Genomic DNA, 18,338 nt, shown 5'->3' with positions numbered 1-18,338 from the left:
GCAATGTGCACTATACTTATTCGAATATTTCGAAAATAAAGAAAAAATTATCCAAAGAATTAAAGATATACCATTAGCTAGGAATATGGTGAAAGAGAGAATTTTGGGAATGGTGGAAAATGTAAGCTTTCAACAACAAATAGAATTATTTAATAAAAATTTTTATTTTTTTGTTTATTGAATTATAATAATTTTTTGTTTTGAGAGTGAAAGGAAAAGAAAAAACATAAAATAAAAAATAAAAATGCAAAAAAGAAAAAAAATACAAGAATCATAATTTATGCTAGACAATTTCAGTGTGGCACGTTAATAATTTCATAAAGATTATTTATAAATTTATGGCACAGATGATGAAAAATGTTTGCCATCCCTGCCCTAGAGCATTCAAAAAAAAATTCCATAATTAAAGAGAAACTGCCAGTGATGTGGAGATCGAATAAAAGGGCATGGGTAACGCAGGCTCTCTTCAAAGAGTGGCTGTTTGAAGTTTGTGCTCCAAGCATCAAGGATTACCTTCAGACCAATGAATTGCCATTAAAAGCACTGTTGTATTGGACAATGCACCAGGACACCCAAAAGACCTTGAAGATAATTTGCTGGAAGACTTTCCCTGGCTGACAGTTCAGTTTCTACCTCCAAATACCACTTCATTGATTCAACCAATGGATCAAGAGGTTATTGCAGGTTTCAAGAAATTGTACATTCGAGCATTGTTTTGTCGGTGTTTTGAAACATGCCAGTTCTCCTCAATGATGACATTAAAAACGATTTGGAAAGAAAAATTTGATATTCTTGAAGCTATACGGCTCATTCAAAAGGCATGGTCAGAAGTCACTCAACGACAGTTGAATTCTGCTTGGCAAAAGCTGTTTCCCTCCTGCATTCAGAGAGAGAGAGAGAGAGAGAGAGATGATGTCCCTGAAATTATGGATGAAATTGTGACAACTGCTAGAGATCTGAAATTGGAAGTGAATAAAGATGACATTGCAGAGCTCATAATGGAATCTGAAACTGATCTGATGACAGAAGAACTCCAAGAATGCTTAAATGAAGAACACCAAGAAACTCAGTGAGATGTGTTTTCTTTTGAAAAAGAGGAATATGAAAAAGGATCAATGTCAACATCTGCTATTAAAGGTCTTTTGAAGAAGTGGGAGGATATCAGAACAACTGTCTTAGAATGTCATCCAAACCAAGTTGAGGTTAATAGGCTTGGGGATCTCTACGATGACAATGCTATTAATTACTTCCAAAAAATCCTGAAGAAGAGAGAAAAGCAATTGACATTAGACAGATTCTTTAACCCCTACAAATGGAAAAAACATGACTAATAAAAATGCAAGACTGTGTATATATGTATTTTTATTATTACATATAAATAAACATAGTAAGAAAGTATATATTTTTTATTTTTGGGNAATTTTACTAATTATGTTATGTAAAGAATGAACTGCCCAAAATGCATTTACATTAAGAGTGGTATTAAAATATATTAAATGATATTCTCATCTGCTTAGTCCTTGTCAGTCAGAAGAAATGTGACTTTTCATATCTGGATTTAAAAAAATATGATTTTAGTTTTTTTAAATTTATGATGTATTTCTGGATTAATTTATATTATAATCCAACCCATAATAGTAAGATTTAGAACATATTTATTTAATGAATTAATTAAATATAAATAAAACAGCTATTAACACAACTTGTGAAAAGCAAAAGACAAGTTCACTGCTGTATCTATCAAGAACAAAAGGAGACATTAACAACCAGTGTGAATAAAAAGTGAAAATGTGTGTGGTAATACTATTTAGTGGGGCTACCTTTGGCCTTGATTACTCTATGGCACTTTTATACCACCAACAGGATGATGTAATTACTCTTATGTAGGAGGCATAAAATACAGTTTTAGTGATAGCTGATGTAACTTCATCAAATTATTGTGCAATTGTACAGTAGAGCCTCGAAAACTCGGCCTAATGTGAACTGAAGGGTGGCCGAGTTTGTGAAAATGCCGGGTTATCGGGAATGGGATTTTAAAAAATAAGTATGAGTGTTTCCTCAGAAAATACTTGTATGTATTGTTTACTTTAGAATACAACAGAGAATAAACTGCCCAAATACCCTTAAACAAAGGAAAAGTACGTCCTTTATGAAGGCATAGAGCCTTTACTACATGAAAATGAAAATTAATGAATACACTGTGTACAGTAATTTACCTGATAAGACAGACTTCAGAAAAATACTTTATGAGGCATAAAGCTGTCTTTATCATGAAAATTTATTAACTAAGGATTTTTTTGCCCTGCCAGGGTATGGCCGAGTTATCCGGAGTGCCGAGTTTTCGAGGCTCTACTGTATCAGATTTTCAGAAAATATTAGGATAATGCAATTTTTTTTGCATACCTCTGTATAATCTGCAAGAAATTATTCTTTATTTATAAAGCATTTAGAAAAAATTATTTTGCAGATTTAGTTATTTGTTTTTTGAAACCGTGTCCTGTTTTATATTTGTGGCATAGTAAACACTAGTATTGTGTTTTATTCCAAAGACACGTGGCAAATTTTCCATCAAATTCCTTTAATCGACTCAACTAATAAAGGAATTTGATGGAAAATTTGCCAGGTATCTTTGGAATAAAACACAATACTAGTGTTAACTAAATCTTTGTGGCGTAGTAATGTTATGTTAATCAGAATATTTTTTATAAATTTATAGATCATTAATCATATTCAAATTGAATTTGAATAGTGTTTATTAATAGATAGAATAATAATTAACCTAATGTTATATGATTATATTTTATACAGAGATAAATTCTATACATGATAGAAACTACTTTTTCTGATTGATTTTTTAACAAAATATTATAATCCTAATAATTTTGTTCTAAGATTCTATATCTTAAAGGTCATTTATAATATACCAAATAATATAATATTTTTTCCTCTTGCTTTAAATTTTATAGGCACCTAACTTCTTGTGTTTTCCATTTATCTATTATTTATACATAATATATATATATATATAATGTAGCACTAATTGGAAATTTGGAAGCATTTTTTAAATAAGTCTTAATCATCTATAATTTAATTTTCTGCTATAAATTAAAGGAATAAAGGAATTTCAAAATTATTCTTTATGTGAGATTCGAATAGCCCCTGGGTCTAGTTAACGATTTAAAAATAAAATTAAATTATTGTAGAAAAATATTCTTTCATTTTGGTGTGAAATTAACAGTTTTGTAATGTGGGAAAACTGATAAAACAGCCACTTCCTTTAACGGAAACTGAAGCATCCTTTGTTTTTCCTTTATCTGTTATAAATCTCACCACACTGGGAATTACCGACCCCTCAATAATTCCCCTTTTCATCTGTTCATGTGTGTGAAGACAAATAAGCTGATTGGCCCTAAATCAGAGGATATAGGCAAAGATCTGCTTGATTCGGGGAGTACGCCATAGCACCTCATCGAAGCCAGACATATTCCATATAGGCTCACTAAGGCCAACGCCCTTAGTTGGGAGTACGCCAGAAGATCCCATGAAGGGAAGACATAGTCCATTCAATGCTCCTAAGGCCAACACCCTTAGTCAGGAGTAGTATCATATGCTAAAGCCAACGTCCATAGACATAATTTCTCCATGTTAAAGATAAGTTTAGTTAGAAATACGAAAGAGATATTTTATTTTGTGCCTATCAAGACCTCTCTATGAACAGAAGTCAGAGAACTGGAGAAATGAAGTAAAATCGACAAATTAAGAAGAAGATAAAGTCAACTAAAGAGGTTGTATGCTTATCATGAATTTGTGAGCTCTCTCTCTCGGCACATATATTTTGATTTATTCATTTTCTAAATCGATTGTCTTTAACTATTTCCATTTTTATATGATTTTGTTCATTTTAGTTTATTAAAATTTTCTCTACTATTGTTAAAGAAATGTCTCTTGATAACTCTCTGAATCAAATCCATATCATATCCAATCGCGTGTTAATCTGCGAATATAAAATTGGTTAACTGGTGTCAGGTCCTGACAAGGAAGAAGGTGAATTCGCCATCACCAAATTCCACTCTAAATTTATTTTAACTGTAAGTCCCTCCGCACTCGATTTCCTTGGATTGGGAAAAGCCATTCTCTTGGACAACTAGAGAACTAGTTTCACCAACTAGAAGCCAATTAAGTGATACAAGAGTAATAAACTACTCTGTACCCCCAGCTAGATCTCACATTTACTAATAATGAATTAGGTATGCAAATTTAAACAAATTCTAATCTTATTGTTTTTATAATGAAATTTGCTTGGAAATCCATTATCCAACATTCTTGTTTTATGTTGTGCATATGTTTTAGATCAGTATCAGTATAAAAATATTTATAACTGTAATTTTATAAGTATTTATGGAATGACAATTGAATTAACAAAGGAATCAAACTGATTAGAATCTTTTCTATAAAGTTTAATATAGTTGTTTTAAGTGGGGTTTGTTTTTCAACAAGTATTATATGAAATTTTGCAAAATTACAAGATGAAATTGTTAAAAATTCACAAATAACATACTGTATATAATCAAACACACCACAAATAAAACGATAAAAGCTCAAAAAACATATGAGTGTAATGCAAGAGCAAGAGTGAGAGATGACTTGAATGCACAACAGATTGTGTTTACATTTTGACTGCATTTTTCACTATGTGTGCAGTTTGAACTTCAAAGCATCATTCAAACTCAAGGTGAATTTTTGTTGAATTTAACATTTGAACTCTGAAGTGTTCATTTATTATTTAAAATATCATTAGAAAATGATAACATGATGTGACTCTTGTATAGAATATTTTCTGCTTCTTTAGATAAAAGTATAATGAAGTTCATTCAGATTCCAAAGGGCAGGAAAAGGTCAAAAAATGAAAAAATGGTATTTGCTGTGATTTGCACCTGCCTATTCATTTTGCAGAATGGCAGTGAGAATAAAATTTGTGAAGTGAATTGAATCATTTTTCAATTTTCCTTTTGCTTTCTTTTGAAAATGTTTATCTGAATTAAGCTTAGATTTTTTCACAGCACATAAAAGCTGAGCAATCAAATCAAATCCATATCATTCAATGTTATGGATATCATCATTATTTGCTACTTAATTTTTTCTGAGTTCATGTTAATATTTATTATTATTATAATGGTGGTATTGGTTGACTCTTCTTCTGGCATATATAATGGTGTCCAAAGCTATGCAGGACCAAAGTCAAAGTATAACTTTGTCTTTGGTCTAGCCTAGCTTTATTTACATGATGTTCATATATGTATCTGTGTTTAAAGCTTTCAATGACTATGTGACATTTTGGTATGGTATGGTATGGTATTGTATATGTGTAGCTTTCTGTAGCATGAGGTATGTGCTGTTGTGAAGCCCCGATGTTTCAAATCTTTTGTGTAATGTATATATTGGGTTGTTCAGAAAGTAATTTAATTTTTTTTTACCACTAGACGGATTAGTCATATTTTCCCCGCCATTTTCATTCTAAACCATATTATCATTATATATTTTGACAGCCAGCATTTTAAGGCTTATTTGTAAAAAGTTTTGTTTGATTTTGTGCAACTGTTTATTTTTTTGTGTCCCATCAAATATGGAAGATCGAAAGCAGCATTTTCGGCATATTTTGCTCTTTTATTACAGAAAAGGTAAGAATGCTGTTCAAGCGAGAAAAAATTATGTGATGTGTATGGAGGTGTATTGACAGAACGACAGTGCCAAAACTAGTTTACAAAATTTCATTCTGGTAATTTCAATATTGAAAATGCACCACGTTCTGGATGGCCAGTTGAAGCCAATGAAAACAAAATAAAGGTACTGATTGAAGCAAATTGCCAAATAACAACATGTGAAATCACTAAAAGATTAAATTTGTCAAATTGAACTGTTTATGATTACTTGAAAAAAATTGGTTTTGTTTCAAAGCTTGATATATGGGTTCCACCTGTTCTTAAAGAGAGATGCTCTCTTTGGTGGAATTTTAAGGAATTTTTTTTTTTTTTTTTGCACTTTTACCAGAATTTGGTACTTTGGCCAGAATTGATCAACAAAACAGGTGTAGTGTTTTACCATGATAATGTCAAATTTCACACAAGTTTGGTAACTCGTCAGAAACTGTTATAACTTAGATGGGACGTGCTATCACACCAACTATATTTGCCAGATCGAGCACACTCAGATTATTACTTGTTCCGGTCTATACAAATTTTTTTTAACTGTAAGACATTTACTTGAAATGACAAATGTCAAAAATCACTTTGATCAGTTTTTTGTAAGCAACAATCAAAACTTTTATGAATGTGAAATCATGCTGTTACCAGAAATGATGAAAACAGGTATTTGATCAAAATGATCAATAAAATATTTATTTATTATAAAAATATTGTGTTTTTTCCACGGAAAAAAAAAACAAAATTACTTTCCGAACAACCCAATAATATGATGTCTATGCAAGAAAGGATTATAGGTGCAATAAGTACCTTACCAATTCTCCACAGACACTTTATTTTGTGAGTTCCAAATATTTGCTAATTTTTTTAGTGTATATATTTTATATATATATATTATGGAAATTTTTACTTCTATAATGTATTTGATTTTGTTTATCAATGGATGTAATGTCTGGTTTTATCTGTGATTATGGCAGTTATATTTTGTGTGTTCTTTTCTATGATTGTCTGAAGTGTGTATTTATAGAATTGTTCTTGGGGATGTAGTATTCATGTTTGTATGCAAGTTTTGATGTATTTGCTATTTGGTTATATTGATGTAAATAGTCAGTTTGTGTTAAAAGCTTGCAAGCTGATGTGATGTGTTGTATAGTTTTGTGAATAATGTGCTGTATTTTGCAAGTATCTCTAAGTGCTGTCTTTTAAAATATGTTTTATTTGTATTTTTCACCTTGTATTTATAATCTTGGTCATGAATCCCTGCTTCTCTTCAAAGAGACATCCATAAGTTAGTCAGCAGTTTGTAGAAATGAAACAAGCAATGAGTTCATAAAATAATAATTGTTATCGTAATAAGCTATGTATTTTCATGGTCAAAGTTATCTGAAATGACATCATTATATAGATAGGGGATAATTGCTAGAAATTTATCAGCTTTCAAGATAAAATTAAATTAGTAATGTTCAATATTATCAATTAAAGCATGGATTGAATGTACAAAAACTGAATAGGAGAGAACTAACGGCAATAGTTATTAGTTTTCTTCTATTCATTTATTAGATGCTCCCGTATGGATAATGTATGTATTTGATGATTTCAGAAAAATTGCAATGGCAGATGAATGTCTGTGGCACATACAGTATTTTTCACATTCTAAAGATCTCTTAGTGTTTTTCGATTAAAGAAAAAGTTGTTTGATGAGTTTGCAGTTACAGTTTAAAGTAGTTATAGAATTCATTCAATACATAATCCACAACCATTTTAAAATTGTCTGATTGCCTCAAATTGCCAAATTTCATTGTGTTCCAGTTTTCTCAATATATCTTTTATGTTGGTATTTTGATTATGTTCTTGTAATGAATGAAGTCAGAAAACCTTTACAGATTAGAATCAAATGAATTGTTAGGAATATACTGAGGATATTGTAATTATTTTGTGTTTTAAGCTCTTTTTTTTTACTGAGCTTTAATTTCATTATATATCTAGAAAAAATGTACCAGAAGCAGGGCCAACTTACCAATTTACCAGTGTAAATGGTGCAATTGCAGAAGGCCTCACAATCCTGCATGATCCAACTCTTGTGAAATTTAAAAATTGATTATTTCATTATTCACTAATTTAATTAATTTTTGCTAATCTATTTTACAGATGGTATGTTTATCATTAAAATATTATTTTGTTGTTCAAAACTTTTTTTATTATTATTAAAAGACCCTACATGAGAACTTTGCACCAGGTCCCACTTTTCCTTGGGCCAGTCTTGACCAGAAGGAAGCACACTTTTCTAGACATATTCATTCATTTATTACTATTATTATTAATTGTTTTAAAGAATAAAATATTTTAATATTAAAAAATAATTTTTTTAAATTTATTTCAGAGATGTTTAGGTGTAAGGTTTCTTTATCCTGTATATTGCATTCCTGAAGTAGAAGTTATTCCAGGTCATCATACATCAGTACAAACATTAGAAAAAGGTTTTGATGATAAATATTAATATTAAAAATTAATATTAAATAGAAATATTTACTTAATATTTTAATGTTTAAAAAGTTTAAATCAGAAAATATATTTTCTACATTTATTTTTTGAAATTAAAAATTAGATTTTTTTCCCCTTCATTCAATATTACATTATCTATTTCCAATACTGTTTTTATTTGAAATTTAAAATTTTAAATGAATACATTTTTTTCGAAATTAATGAAATATTTTTTAATATCAAGTTTTTAAATATTTTAGTGAGATTGTTTTTAGAGAGAATGGGAAAAATAGCATTCTTTCGATCTGGGACAGAACCTATGGTTTTAACTGAAGAACAGAGGGAAGCAAGAAGAAACGGTAAATAAATTTCTTTTTAATTTTAATTTTGATTTATTTTTAATAATAATAATTATCAGGAAATTCTTAGATATATATTCAAACAACATGTAAATAAAACAATAACATTTTCCTTCTAGCTGTGCTATCATCTCAAGGCCTGACTGGCCATTTGACAGTTTTGATAAATGCCAGAGAGACCAGTGCCTTCTGGGGCTGGTTAACATGGCACTGGAGTTATACAAGAAATGCATAACTTTAGAAATATTTTTTATATAAAAATTTAAAGCATAATACTGTATGAACAAAAGACATAATGCTTTCAACTGGTTTGTCTGAGAGTGTAATAAGTATGTTGCTATCTTTGTCTGTTGTATTTGCTTAAATAAAGATAGCAATGTATTTAAGTATTTGAATATGCATAGTTCTGCATTGCTGTTCAAAATAACCTATTTAGTTAGTCTTCTTTTTCTTTTAGTTAAACAAGGTTTTAAGCCCAGTTTTTAATACAATGCCAGGATTGAATTTTGTTTACACATTGACCCTGCTTGACTTTGGTCTGGCATAGTACTAAGTAGCAGTAAGTCAAGTAGAATACATTCCTTCAACACCCTAATGATAATATGTGTGTAAAATATTAGAACAGCTGTTTAATAGTGATGAAATATATATCTGCTTACAGATTTCTTTCACTAAATTTCTTAAATTTCTTCTATTGAATATATTTATCAGGTTTTCTATTGTTTATGATTTTTGTTACTTTTTAAATATTCTTTTTAAAAGTAATTATTATAATTTTTAAAGTTTTTTCCCTCAAATTTATATCAATAGAATTTACAACATATATATAACAGCAGAAAGATAGAATATTTTCATATTCTATCTTTCTTTCATCATAGTTCATTAGGTAAATGTTGCTTATCATTAATATCATTTAAAATCAGTTGTAAAAAACTTAACAGCAGAAAGATAGAATATGGAAATATTCTATCTTTCTGCTGTTAAGTTTTTTACAACTGATTTTAAATGATATTAATGATAAGCAACATTTACCTAATGAACTATGATGAAAGAAAATAAACTAATTATATCAAGAACAGCCTTAAATAAAAAAAACCTTTTAAATGTTCAGCATAATTTTTTTTTTTTTAATGTTTATTCTTAGCTAATTTTTTCATTAAGCTTTTTTTATAAAATTATTTCATTTCTATAATGACAAAACTAAAATTAAGTTTCTTTTTTTAAAATTATATGTGTTTTCTAATTGAAATATTTGCATGTTAGTATCAATAAAACTTTGAGCACACAATAAACTAAGATGATACAGAATACAATAGATATAATTTATATAATCATGTATTAATTTTTTTTATTAAAACCAATACTTTTTATATTCTTTTCTTTGAATGTATTTGAAATTGCTAATTGAATTAAAAATTATAAAAAGATGCCTTTTCAAAAAATTATTAATAATTAATATTAATTGTTGATATGTTTAATACATTACAAAACATTAAAGTAGGTAAATATGGCTAATGAATTCACTGGTATTTGAGTTACATAATGTGTTTGAAAGATTTGTCTTTATTAATTGATATATTTAATAACTAAAAGATAGTTTAGTTTTTATGAAAGTACAATTTGTTCTCACAAAACTAAATATTTAAGCAAAGCAAAAGTTTAGTTGTCAAATATTGCTGTATTATTCATTTATTTTTCTAGAGAAAAATAATTCAGTAAAAACATATTACATATAAACATCCAATAACACAATCTTTAGAGTAACACCAAATGATTACTGGATTACATTGGGCTATAATAATGCTACTAGTTATTAAGTAATTTGGCCTTTGGTTTAGAGATGGTGCCTAATGCCTACTCCTAGGCCAAATTACTTAATAATTAGTAGCAGTATTAGCCTGATATAACCTGATGTAATCTGACAATTGTTTGTCATTGGATACATAGTGTAAAAAATTTGCAAAATAAGTCATACACATTTGATGTTTTCAAATTTATACAAACCTAAAGTAAATTGTGTGATAAATTTTTATATTTAATTAATATATGAATTTTAAAGCATTTACTCTGCATATATGTTTTTATAGAATCATTTAATTCAAAGAATTATTTGTGTTACCCACATGTGCTTTCAAAATAAATAAATAAATAAATAGTTACATAACAACTGATAAATTATAAATTTGAATAACCAGAGATAATAACACTAGCTAAATGATTATTTTGGTTTTTTGTAACCTCTTATATTATAATATATTATAAGAGGTTACCAAAATCAATCTTAAATCAATCTTATATAATATTTTTTATACACTGTAAAAGTACTAAAAGTTTAAAATTTCTAATTAAAGAATAATTAGCAAATTCTTAAGCAGTTAATAATTTGATCGTTGAATAAGACATACATAAAACTAATTATTCTTACATATATTAATTTTATGTATACCTTAATCAAATTAGATTTCAGAATACATAATAAGTTTTTATGTTTATTACTTGTTCAAAATTGAACTTGTTTCTTAGTAATTATAATAAAATAATTATTTATTTCAATGATCTTAAGTAAAACAATTTTCAATAATATTACAGCATATATTCGATATTTGAAAAATAATAAAGGACAGTTAAGAAAAGTAAGATTTGCAGTACCAGATCTTGCAAGTGATGCAACTATTTTAAATGTACTTAGTGGAGAACAAAGTAAGTTTTGATTATGTTTTTAAAATATAATTTATAAACATGAATGATACTGTCTTTTGGCATTAAAATATTTTAATGATAACAAAAATAGCAAGTACTTTCAATATTGAACTGATGTCAGGCAATACAGAATACATTAAAAATACTGTTAGAATAACTTTAAAAAATCACAAATAAATTTTTATTCGGACTAACTGTGTAAGTGTTCTCTTTCGTTGTTTCTTCAAACACCATCTGAAAATAACAATTTCACTGGTGGAGGGACAGTGAAAGAAGACACAGAATTAGTCCAAAGAAAAATTCATTTGTGAATTTTTTAAAGTTGTTATTTATTTATATCCCAGCTAAAATATTTTATTAAAATGTATACTTTTTAAAGTGTGTATGCCACATGGAACAGATGGAACTTTTTTATTGTTTTGCATGTTAAGGTGGGAAATAGTAGCCTCTAAAGAAAGGTCATCTTTGCCGGTGAAATTGTTATTTCCAGATGGTGTTTGAAGGGACAACAAAAGAGGATACTTACACAGTTAGTCCAAAGAAAAATTCATTTGTGAATTTTTTAAGTTGTTATTGTCTCGGCTAAAATATTTTATATTGTTAGAATGTTTGCTTAAACCAAGATGGAACATATATTTAAATTTACAAATGTTGAAATTTGAACATAAAATTGAGGGCATATAGTGATGTAGAGATAACATATATTTTTGTATACAATGTCATGAAAAGAGAAAAGCAGGTGATTTGACCTTAAATTAACATAAATATAATATCAATTATTTGAAGTAAGACATTGAGCTAATCTTTTAAAAGTTTAAATATTGCAATTCACAGGTGTGGGATTTCTAAAGTAGATTTATTGCACAGTCCTAATGTAGTTATGTATAATGATTCCCGGATAAAAATAGACTTGTATTCAATGCACTGTCTGATTAGTGATGTTTCAACTCTTAAAGGTATAAGGTTATGGTTTAATACACTCCTAGAGAATTCTATAGTATGTCTATTGTTTATGATATCTCCTGATGTTTCATTAGTCAATTTCAAAGTTTACAGTCCCTATGAACAGAAAACTTTCAACTCAACTAATGGAATATCAGAGGATATCATAAACAATAGACATATTACAGAACTCTCCAGCAGTGTATTAAACCTTAACCTTATACCTTTAAGAGCTGAAACATCACTACTCACATTGTGTTGAACACAAGTCTATTTTTATCATCCAAGAATCATTGTAGATATCTACATTAGGGCTATGTAATAAATCTTCTTTAGAAATTCCACACCTGTGAATTGCAATATTTAAACTTTTAAAAGATTAGCTCAATGTCTTACATGAAATAATTGATATTATATTTTTGTTAATTTAAGGTCAAATCACCTGCTTTTTTCTTTTAATGTCATTAGATAAAATGGAATATAGTGACATGTATATAAAAATACATTATTTTTACATTCAAATTTCAATGTTTGTAAATTTAAATGTCTTCCATCTTGGTTTAACCCTTTGGTGGGCATGCCCATGGCAAATTGCCACACAATTTCAATAATGTCTTGTATAAGACATTGTACATAAGTGGTGCAGTTGTGCTCTGCAGCATTTGCCATTCATAGCATATGTCACCATCTGAATATCAAATGGTATTTTTGTGTTTATCTGTTTTATTGTTTTTCAGCTTTAAATTAGGTGATACTGTATCTACAGTGTACTTGCTTTACACACTTTGTGATATAAATATAGTTTGTGCTTACTTTTATTTATTTTTTAAATGTATTTGAAAGAGTTGCTTATATTTTGAATATTTATTGCATATATATCTTTATTTAACAATGGTTTCATAGGTTTCAAAAAATTTTTAGACTTATATTAGTTTGAAAATATACCAAACAGCTTTTAAGATGGCTAAATTTTCATGATATTTCTCATTCTTATACAAATTTGACCCAGAAGTTGTTGGATGGTGCTTTAGAACATGTCAAAAAACTGATAGGAAAAAAGATTATGACACTGAATCTGAGTGAAAAGATAGGAGAGACTGTAGAAAATAATTAGGACAATGAGTCAAGCAATCAGCTAATTAGACAGATGACTTTTTTGTAGAAAACAAGAATAGTAGAACAAAATCTGTCAAGACTGTGGTAAAAATGCTTGCAAACAAGACATATAATTACTAAATGTGCCAAATGTAAAGGGAAGCAACAGACTGAAATGGAGTGATATAGTTTTTCTACTAACTGCATTTTTTCAATAACTTCCTAACTGCATTTTTTCAATAAATTCCTAACTGCATTTTTTCAATAAAAAATTCTAAGAATAATTACCTCTTTTATTTTATCAATATTTTCAAAAAATCATGTAACGTTAATTTTTTTGATGCCTGGAAATAACCTAACATTTATGGCATTACATAGACCAAAAACAAAAATGAGGGTTGGTCAGTGCCTGGCCTGGACTTTTAAATAGGCAAACACGAATGAATTTGTTTAAAAAGATATACCTATTAGTATTAGAAAATTCAAAAAATAAATACTTGACTACTAGTCAAAAAGTAACTAGATTTATTATTATTCTAAAACCGACTATGTACAATTTTTTAAATACAAAATACAAAAATTGTTAGAAAACAAGAACTACAAAAGTTATAAAATTCTCAATGAAAATTTATCTAACTCAAGAACAAAACCAAAACAACAAATCAAAAAACTTTCCTGATACTTGGAAACTTAGTCTTAAGAATAGTACAGTAGAGCGTCATTTATCCGAATCAATTGGGGACTGGGGTGGTTCAGATAACTTATTTTTCAGATAACGAATCATGTACGAAAAAATATATTAATTTATCCCATGTTGAAATTTCTCTCCGTTGCGTGTCGCTTTGCGTTGAATTTTCGTCGATGTTAAGCCTAACNATTTGCTAATTTTTTTAGTGTATATATTTTATATATATATATTATGGAAATTTTTACTTCTATAATGTATTTGATTTTGTTTATCAATGGATGTAATGTCTGGTTTTATCTGTGATTATGGCAGTTATATTTTGTGTGTTCTTTTCTATGATTGTCTGAAGTGTGTATTTATAGAATTGTTCTTGGGGATGTAGTATTCATGTTTGTATGCAAGTTTTGATGTATTTGCTATTTGGTTATATTGATGTAAATAGTCAGTTTGTGTTAAAAGCTTGCAAGCTGATGTGATGTGTTGTATAGTTTTGTGAATAATGTGCTGTATTTTGCAAGTATCTCTAAGTGCTGTCTTTTAAAATATGTTTTATTTGTATTTTTCACCTTGTATTTATAATCTTGGTCATGAATCCCTGCTTCTCTTCAAAGAGACATCCATAAGTTAGTCAGCAGTTTGTAGAAATGAAACAAGCAATGAGTTCATAAAATAATAATTGTTATCGTAATAAGCTATGTATTTTCATGGTCAAAGTTATCTGAAATGACATCATTATATAGATAGGGGATAATTGCTAGAAATTTATCAGCTTTCAAGATAAAATTAAATTAGTAATGTTCAATATTATCAATTAAAGCATGGATTGAATGTACAAAAACTGAATAGGAGAGAACTAACGGCAATAGTTATTAGTTTTCTCCTATTCATTTATTAGATGCTCCCGTATGGATAATGTATGTATTTGATGATTTCAGAAAAATTGCAATGGCAGATGAATGTCTGTGGCACATACAGTATTTTTCACATTCTAAAGATCTCTTAGTGTTTTTCGATTAAAGAAAAAGTTGTTTGATGAGTTTGCAGTTACAGTTTAAAGTAGTTATAGAATTCATTCAATACATAATCCACAACCATTTTAAAATTGTCTGATTGCCTCAAATTGCCAAATTTCATTGTGTTCCAGTTTTCTCAATATATCTTTTATGTTGGTATTTTGATTATGTTCTTGTAATGAATGAAGTCAGAAAACCTTTACAGATTAGAATCAAATGAATTGTTAGGAATATACTGAGGATATTGTAATTATTTTGTGTTTTAAGCTCTTTTTTTTTACTGAGCTTTAATTTCATTATATATCTAGAAAAAATGTACCAGAAGCAGGGCCAACTTACCAATTTACCAGTGTAAATGGTGCAATTGCAGAAGGCCTCACAATCCTGCATGATCCAACTCTTGTGAAATTTAAAAATTGATTATTTCATTATTCACTAATTTAATTAATTTTTGCTAATCTATTTTACAGATGGTATGTTTATCATTAAAATATTATTTTGTTGTTCAAAACTTTTTTTATTATTATTAAAAGACCCTACATGAGAACTTTGCACCAGGTCCCACTTTTCCTTGGGCCAGTCTTGACCAGAAGGAAGCACACTTTTCTAGACATATTCATTCATTTATTACTATTATTATTAATTGTTTTAAAGAATAAAATATTTTAATATTAAAAAATAATTTTTTTAAATTTATTTCAGAGATGTTTAGGTGTAAGGTTTCTTTATCCTGTATATTGCATTCCTGAAGTAGAAGTTATTCCAGGTCATCATACATCAGTACAAACATTAGAAAAAGGTTTTGATGATAAATATTAATATTAAAAATTAATATTAAATAGAAATATTTACTTAATATTTTAATGTTTAAAAAGTTTAAATCAGAAAATATATTTTCTACATTTATTTTTTGAAATTAAAAATTAGATTTTTTTCCCCTTCATTCAATATTACATTATCTATTTCCAATACTGTTTTTATTTGAAATTTAAAATTTTAAATGAATACATTTTTTTCGAAATTAATGAAATATTTTTTAATATCAAGTTTTTAAATATTTTAGTGAGATTGTTTTTAGAGAGAATGGGAAAAATAGCATTCTTTCGATCTGGGACAGAACCTATGGTTTTAACTGAAGAACAGAGGGAAGCAAGAAGAAACGGTAAATAAATTTCTTTTTAATTTTAATTTTGATTTATTTTTAATAATAATAATTATCAGGAAATTCTTAGATATATATTCAAACAACATGTAAATAAAACAATAACATTTTCCTTCTAGCTGTGCTATCATCTCAAGGCCTGACTGGCCATTTGACAGTTTTGATAAATGCCAGAGAGACCAGTGCCTTCTGGGGCTGGTTAACATGGCACTGGAGTTATACAAGAAATGCATAACTTTAGAAATATTTTTTATATAAAAATTTAAAGCATAATACTGTATGAACAAAAGACATAATGCTTTCAACTGGTTTGTCTGAGAGTGTAATAAGTATGTTGCTATCTTTGTCTGTTGTATTTGCTTAAATAAAGATAGCAATGTATTTAAGTATTTGAATATGCATAGTTCTGCATTGCTGTTCAAAATAACCTATTTAGTTAGTCTTCTTTTTCTTTTAGTTAAACAAGGTTTTAAGCCCAGTTTTTAATACAATGCCAGGATTGAATTTTGTTTACACATTGACCCTGCTTGACTTTGGTCTGGCATAGTACTAAGTAGCAGTAAGTCAAGTAGAATACATTCCTTCAACACCCTAATGATAATATGTGTGTAAAATATTAGAACAGCTGTTTAATAGTGATGAAATATATATCTGCTTACAGATTTCTTTCACTAAATTTCTTAAATTTCTTCTATTGAATATATTTATCAGGTTTTCTATTGTTTATGATTTTTGTTACTTTTTAAATATTCTTTTTAAAAGTAATTATTATAATTTTTAAAGTTTTTTCCCTCAAATTTATATCAATAGAATTTACAACATATATATAACAGCAGAAAGATAGAATATTTTCATATTCTATCTTTCTTTCATCATAGTTCATTAGGTAAATGTTGCTTATCATTAATATCATTTAAAATCAGTTGTAAAAAACTTAACAGCAGAAAGATAGAATATTTCCATATTCTATCTTTCTGCTGTTAAGTTTTTTACAACTGATTTTAAATGATATTAATGATAAGCAACATTTACCTAATGAACTATGATGAAAGAAAGATAGAATATTTTCATATTCTATCTTTCTGCTGTTATATATATGTTGTAAATTCTATTGATATAAATTTGATGGAAAAAACTTTAAAAATTATAATAATTACTTTTAAAAAGAATATTTAAAAAGTAACAAAAATCATAAACAATAGAAAACCTGATAAATATATTCAATAGAAGAAATTTAAGAAATTTAGTGAAAGAAATCTGTAAGCAGATATATATTTCATCACTATTAAACAGCTGTTCTAATATTTTACACACATATTATCATTAGGGTGTTGAAGGAATGTATTCTACTTGACTTACTGCTACTTAGTACTATGCCAGACCAAAGTCAAGCAGGGTCAATGTGTAAACAAAATTCAATCCTGGCATTGTATTAAAAACTGGGCTTAAAACCTTGTTTAAATAAAAGAAAAAGAAGACTAACTAAATAGGTTATTTTGAACAGCAATGCAGAACTATGCATATTCAAATACTTAAATACATTGCTATCTTTATTTAAGCAAATACAACAGACAAAGATAGCAACATACTTATTACACTCTCAGACAAACCAGTTGAAAGCATTATGTCTTTTGTTCATACAGTATTATGCTTTAAATTTTTATATAAAAAATATTTCTAAAGTTATGCATTTCTTGTATAACTCCAGTGCCATGTTAACCAGCCCCAGAAGGCACTGGTCTCTCTGGCATTTATCAAAACTGTCAAATGGCCAGTCAGGCCTTGAGATGATAGCACAGCTAGAAGGAAAATGTTATTGTTTTATTTACATGTTGTTTGAATATATATCTAAGAATTTCCTGATAATTATTATTATTAAAAATAAATCAAAATTAAAATTAAAAAGAAATTTATTTACCGTTTCTTCTTGCTTCCCTCTGTTCTTCAGTTAAAACCATAGGTTCTGTCCCAGATCGAAAGAATGCTATTTTTCCCATTCTCTCTAAAAACAATCTCACTAAAATATTTAAAAACTTGATATTAAAAAATATTTCATTAATTTCGAAAAAAATGTATTCATTTAAAATTTTAAATTTCAAATAAAAACAGTATTGGAAATAGATAATGTAATATTGAATGAAGGGGAAAAAAATCTAATTTTTAATTTCAAAAAATAAATGTAGAAAATATATTTTCTGA

At 27.7% G+C, this 18,338-nt stretch overlaps 1 protein-coding gene and 1 pseudogene across 1 annotated transcript in view; both read left to right on the top strand.

Annotated features, from left to right (window-relative positions):
* The window catches only part of LOC111640488, a 40,495-nt gene that overhangs the window by 15,886 nt on the left and 6,271 nt on the right, over positions 1-18,338 (top strand). The window contains exons 6-8 of the mRNA XM_023386492.1: positions 8,074-8,176; positions 8,441-8,539; positions 11,129-11,239. Of these exons, the coding sequence (XP_023242260.1) occupies positions 8,074-8,176; positions 8,441-8,539; positions 11,129-11,239 (313 nt within the window). The remainder of the gene's footprint in view (positions 1-8,073; positions 8,177-8,440; positions 8,540-11,128; positions 11,240-18,338) is intronic.
* LOC111640486 lies at positions 82-1,169 on the top strand (annotated as a pseudogene).

The sequence above is a fragment of the Centruroides sculpturatus genome, unplaced genomic scaffold (assembly GCF_000671375.1).
Source record: "Centruroides sculpturatus isolate CEXI.00-Female unplaced genomic scaffold, Cexi_2.0 scaffold1424, whole genome shotgun sequence".
NCBI classification, from domain to species: domain Eukaryota; kingdom Metazoa; phylum Arthropoda; class Arachnida; order Scorpiones; family Buthidae; genus Centruroides; species Centruroides sculpturatus.
Note: the sequence above shows the minus strand (reverse complement) of the source record. Positions and strands in the feature narration are given on the sequence as shown.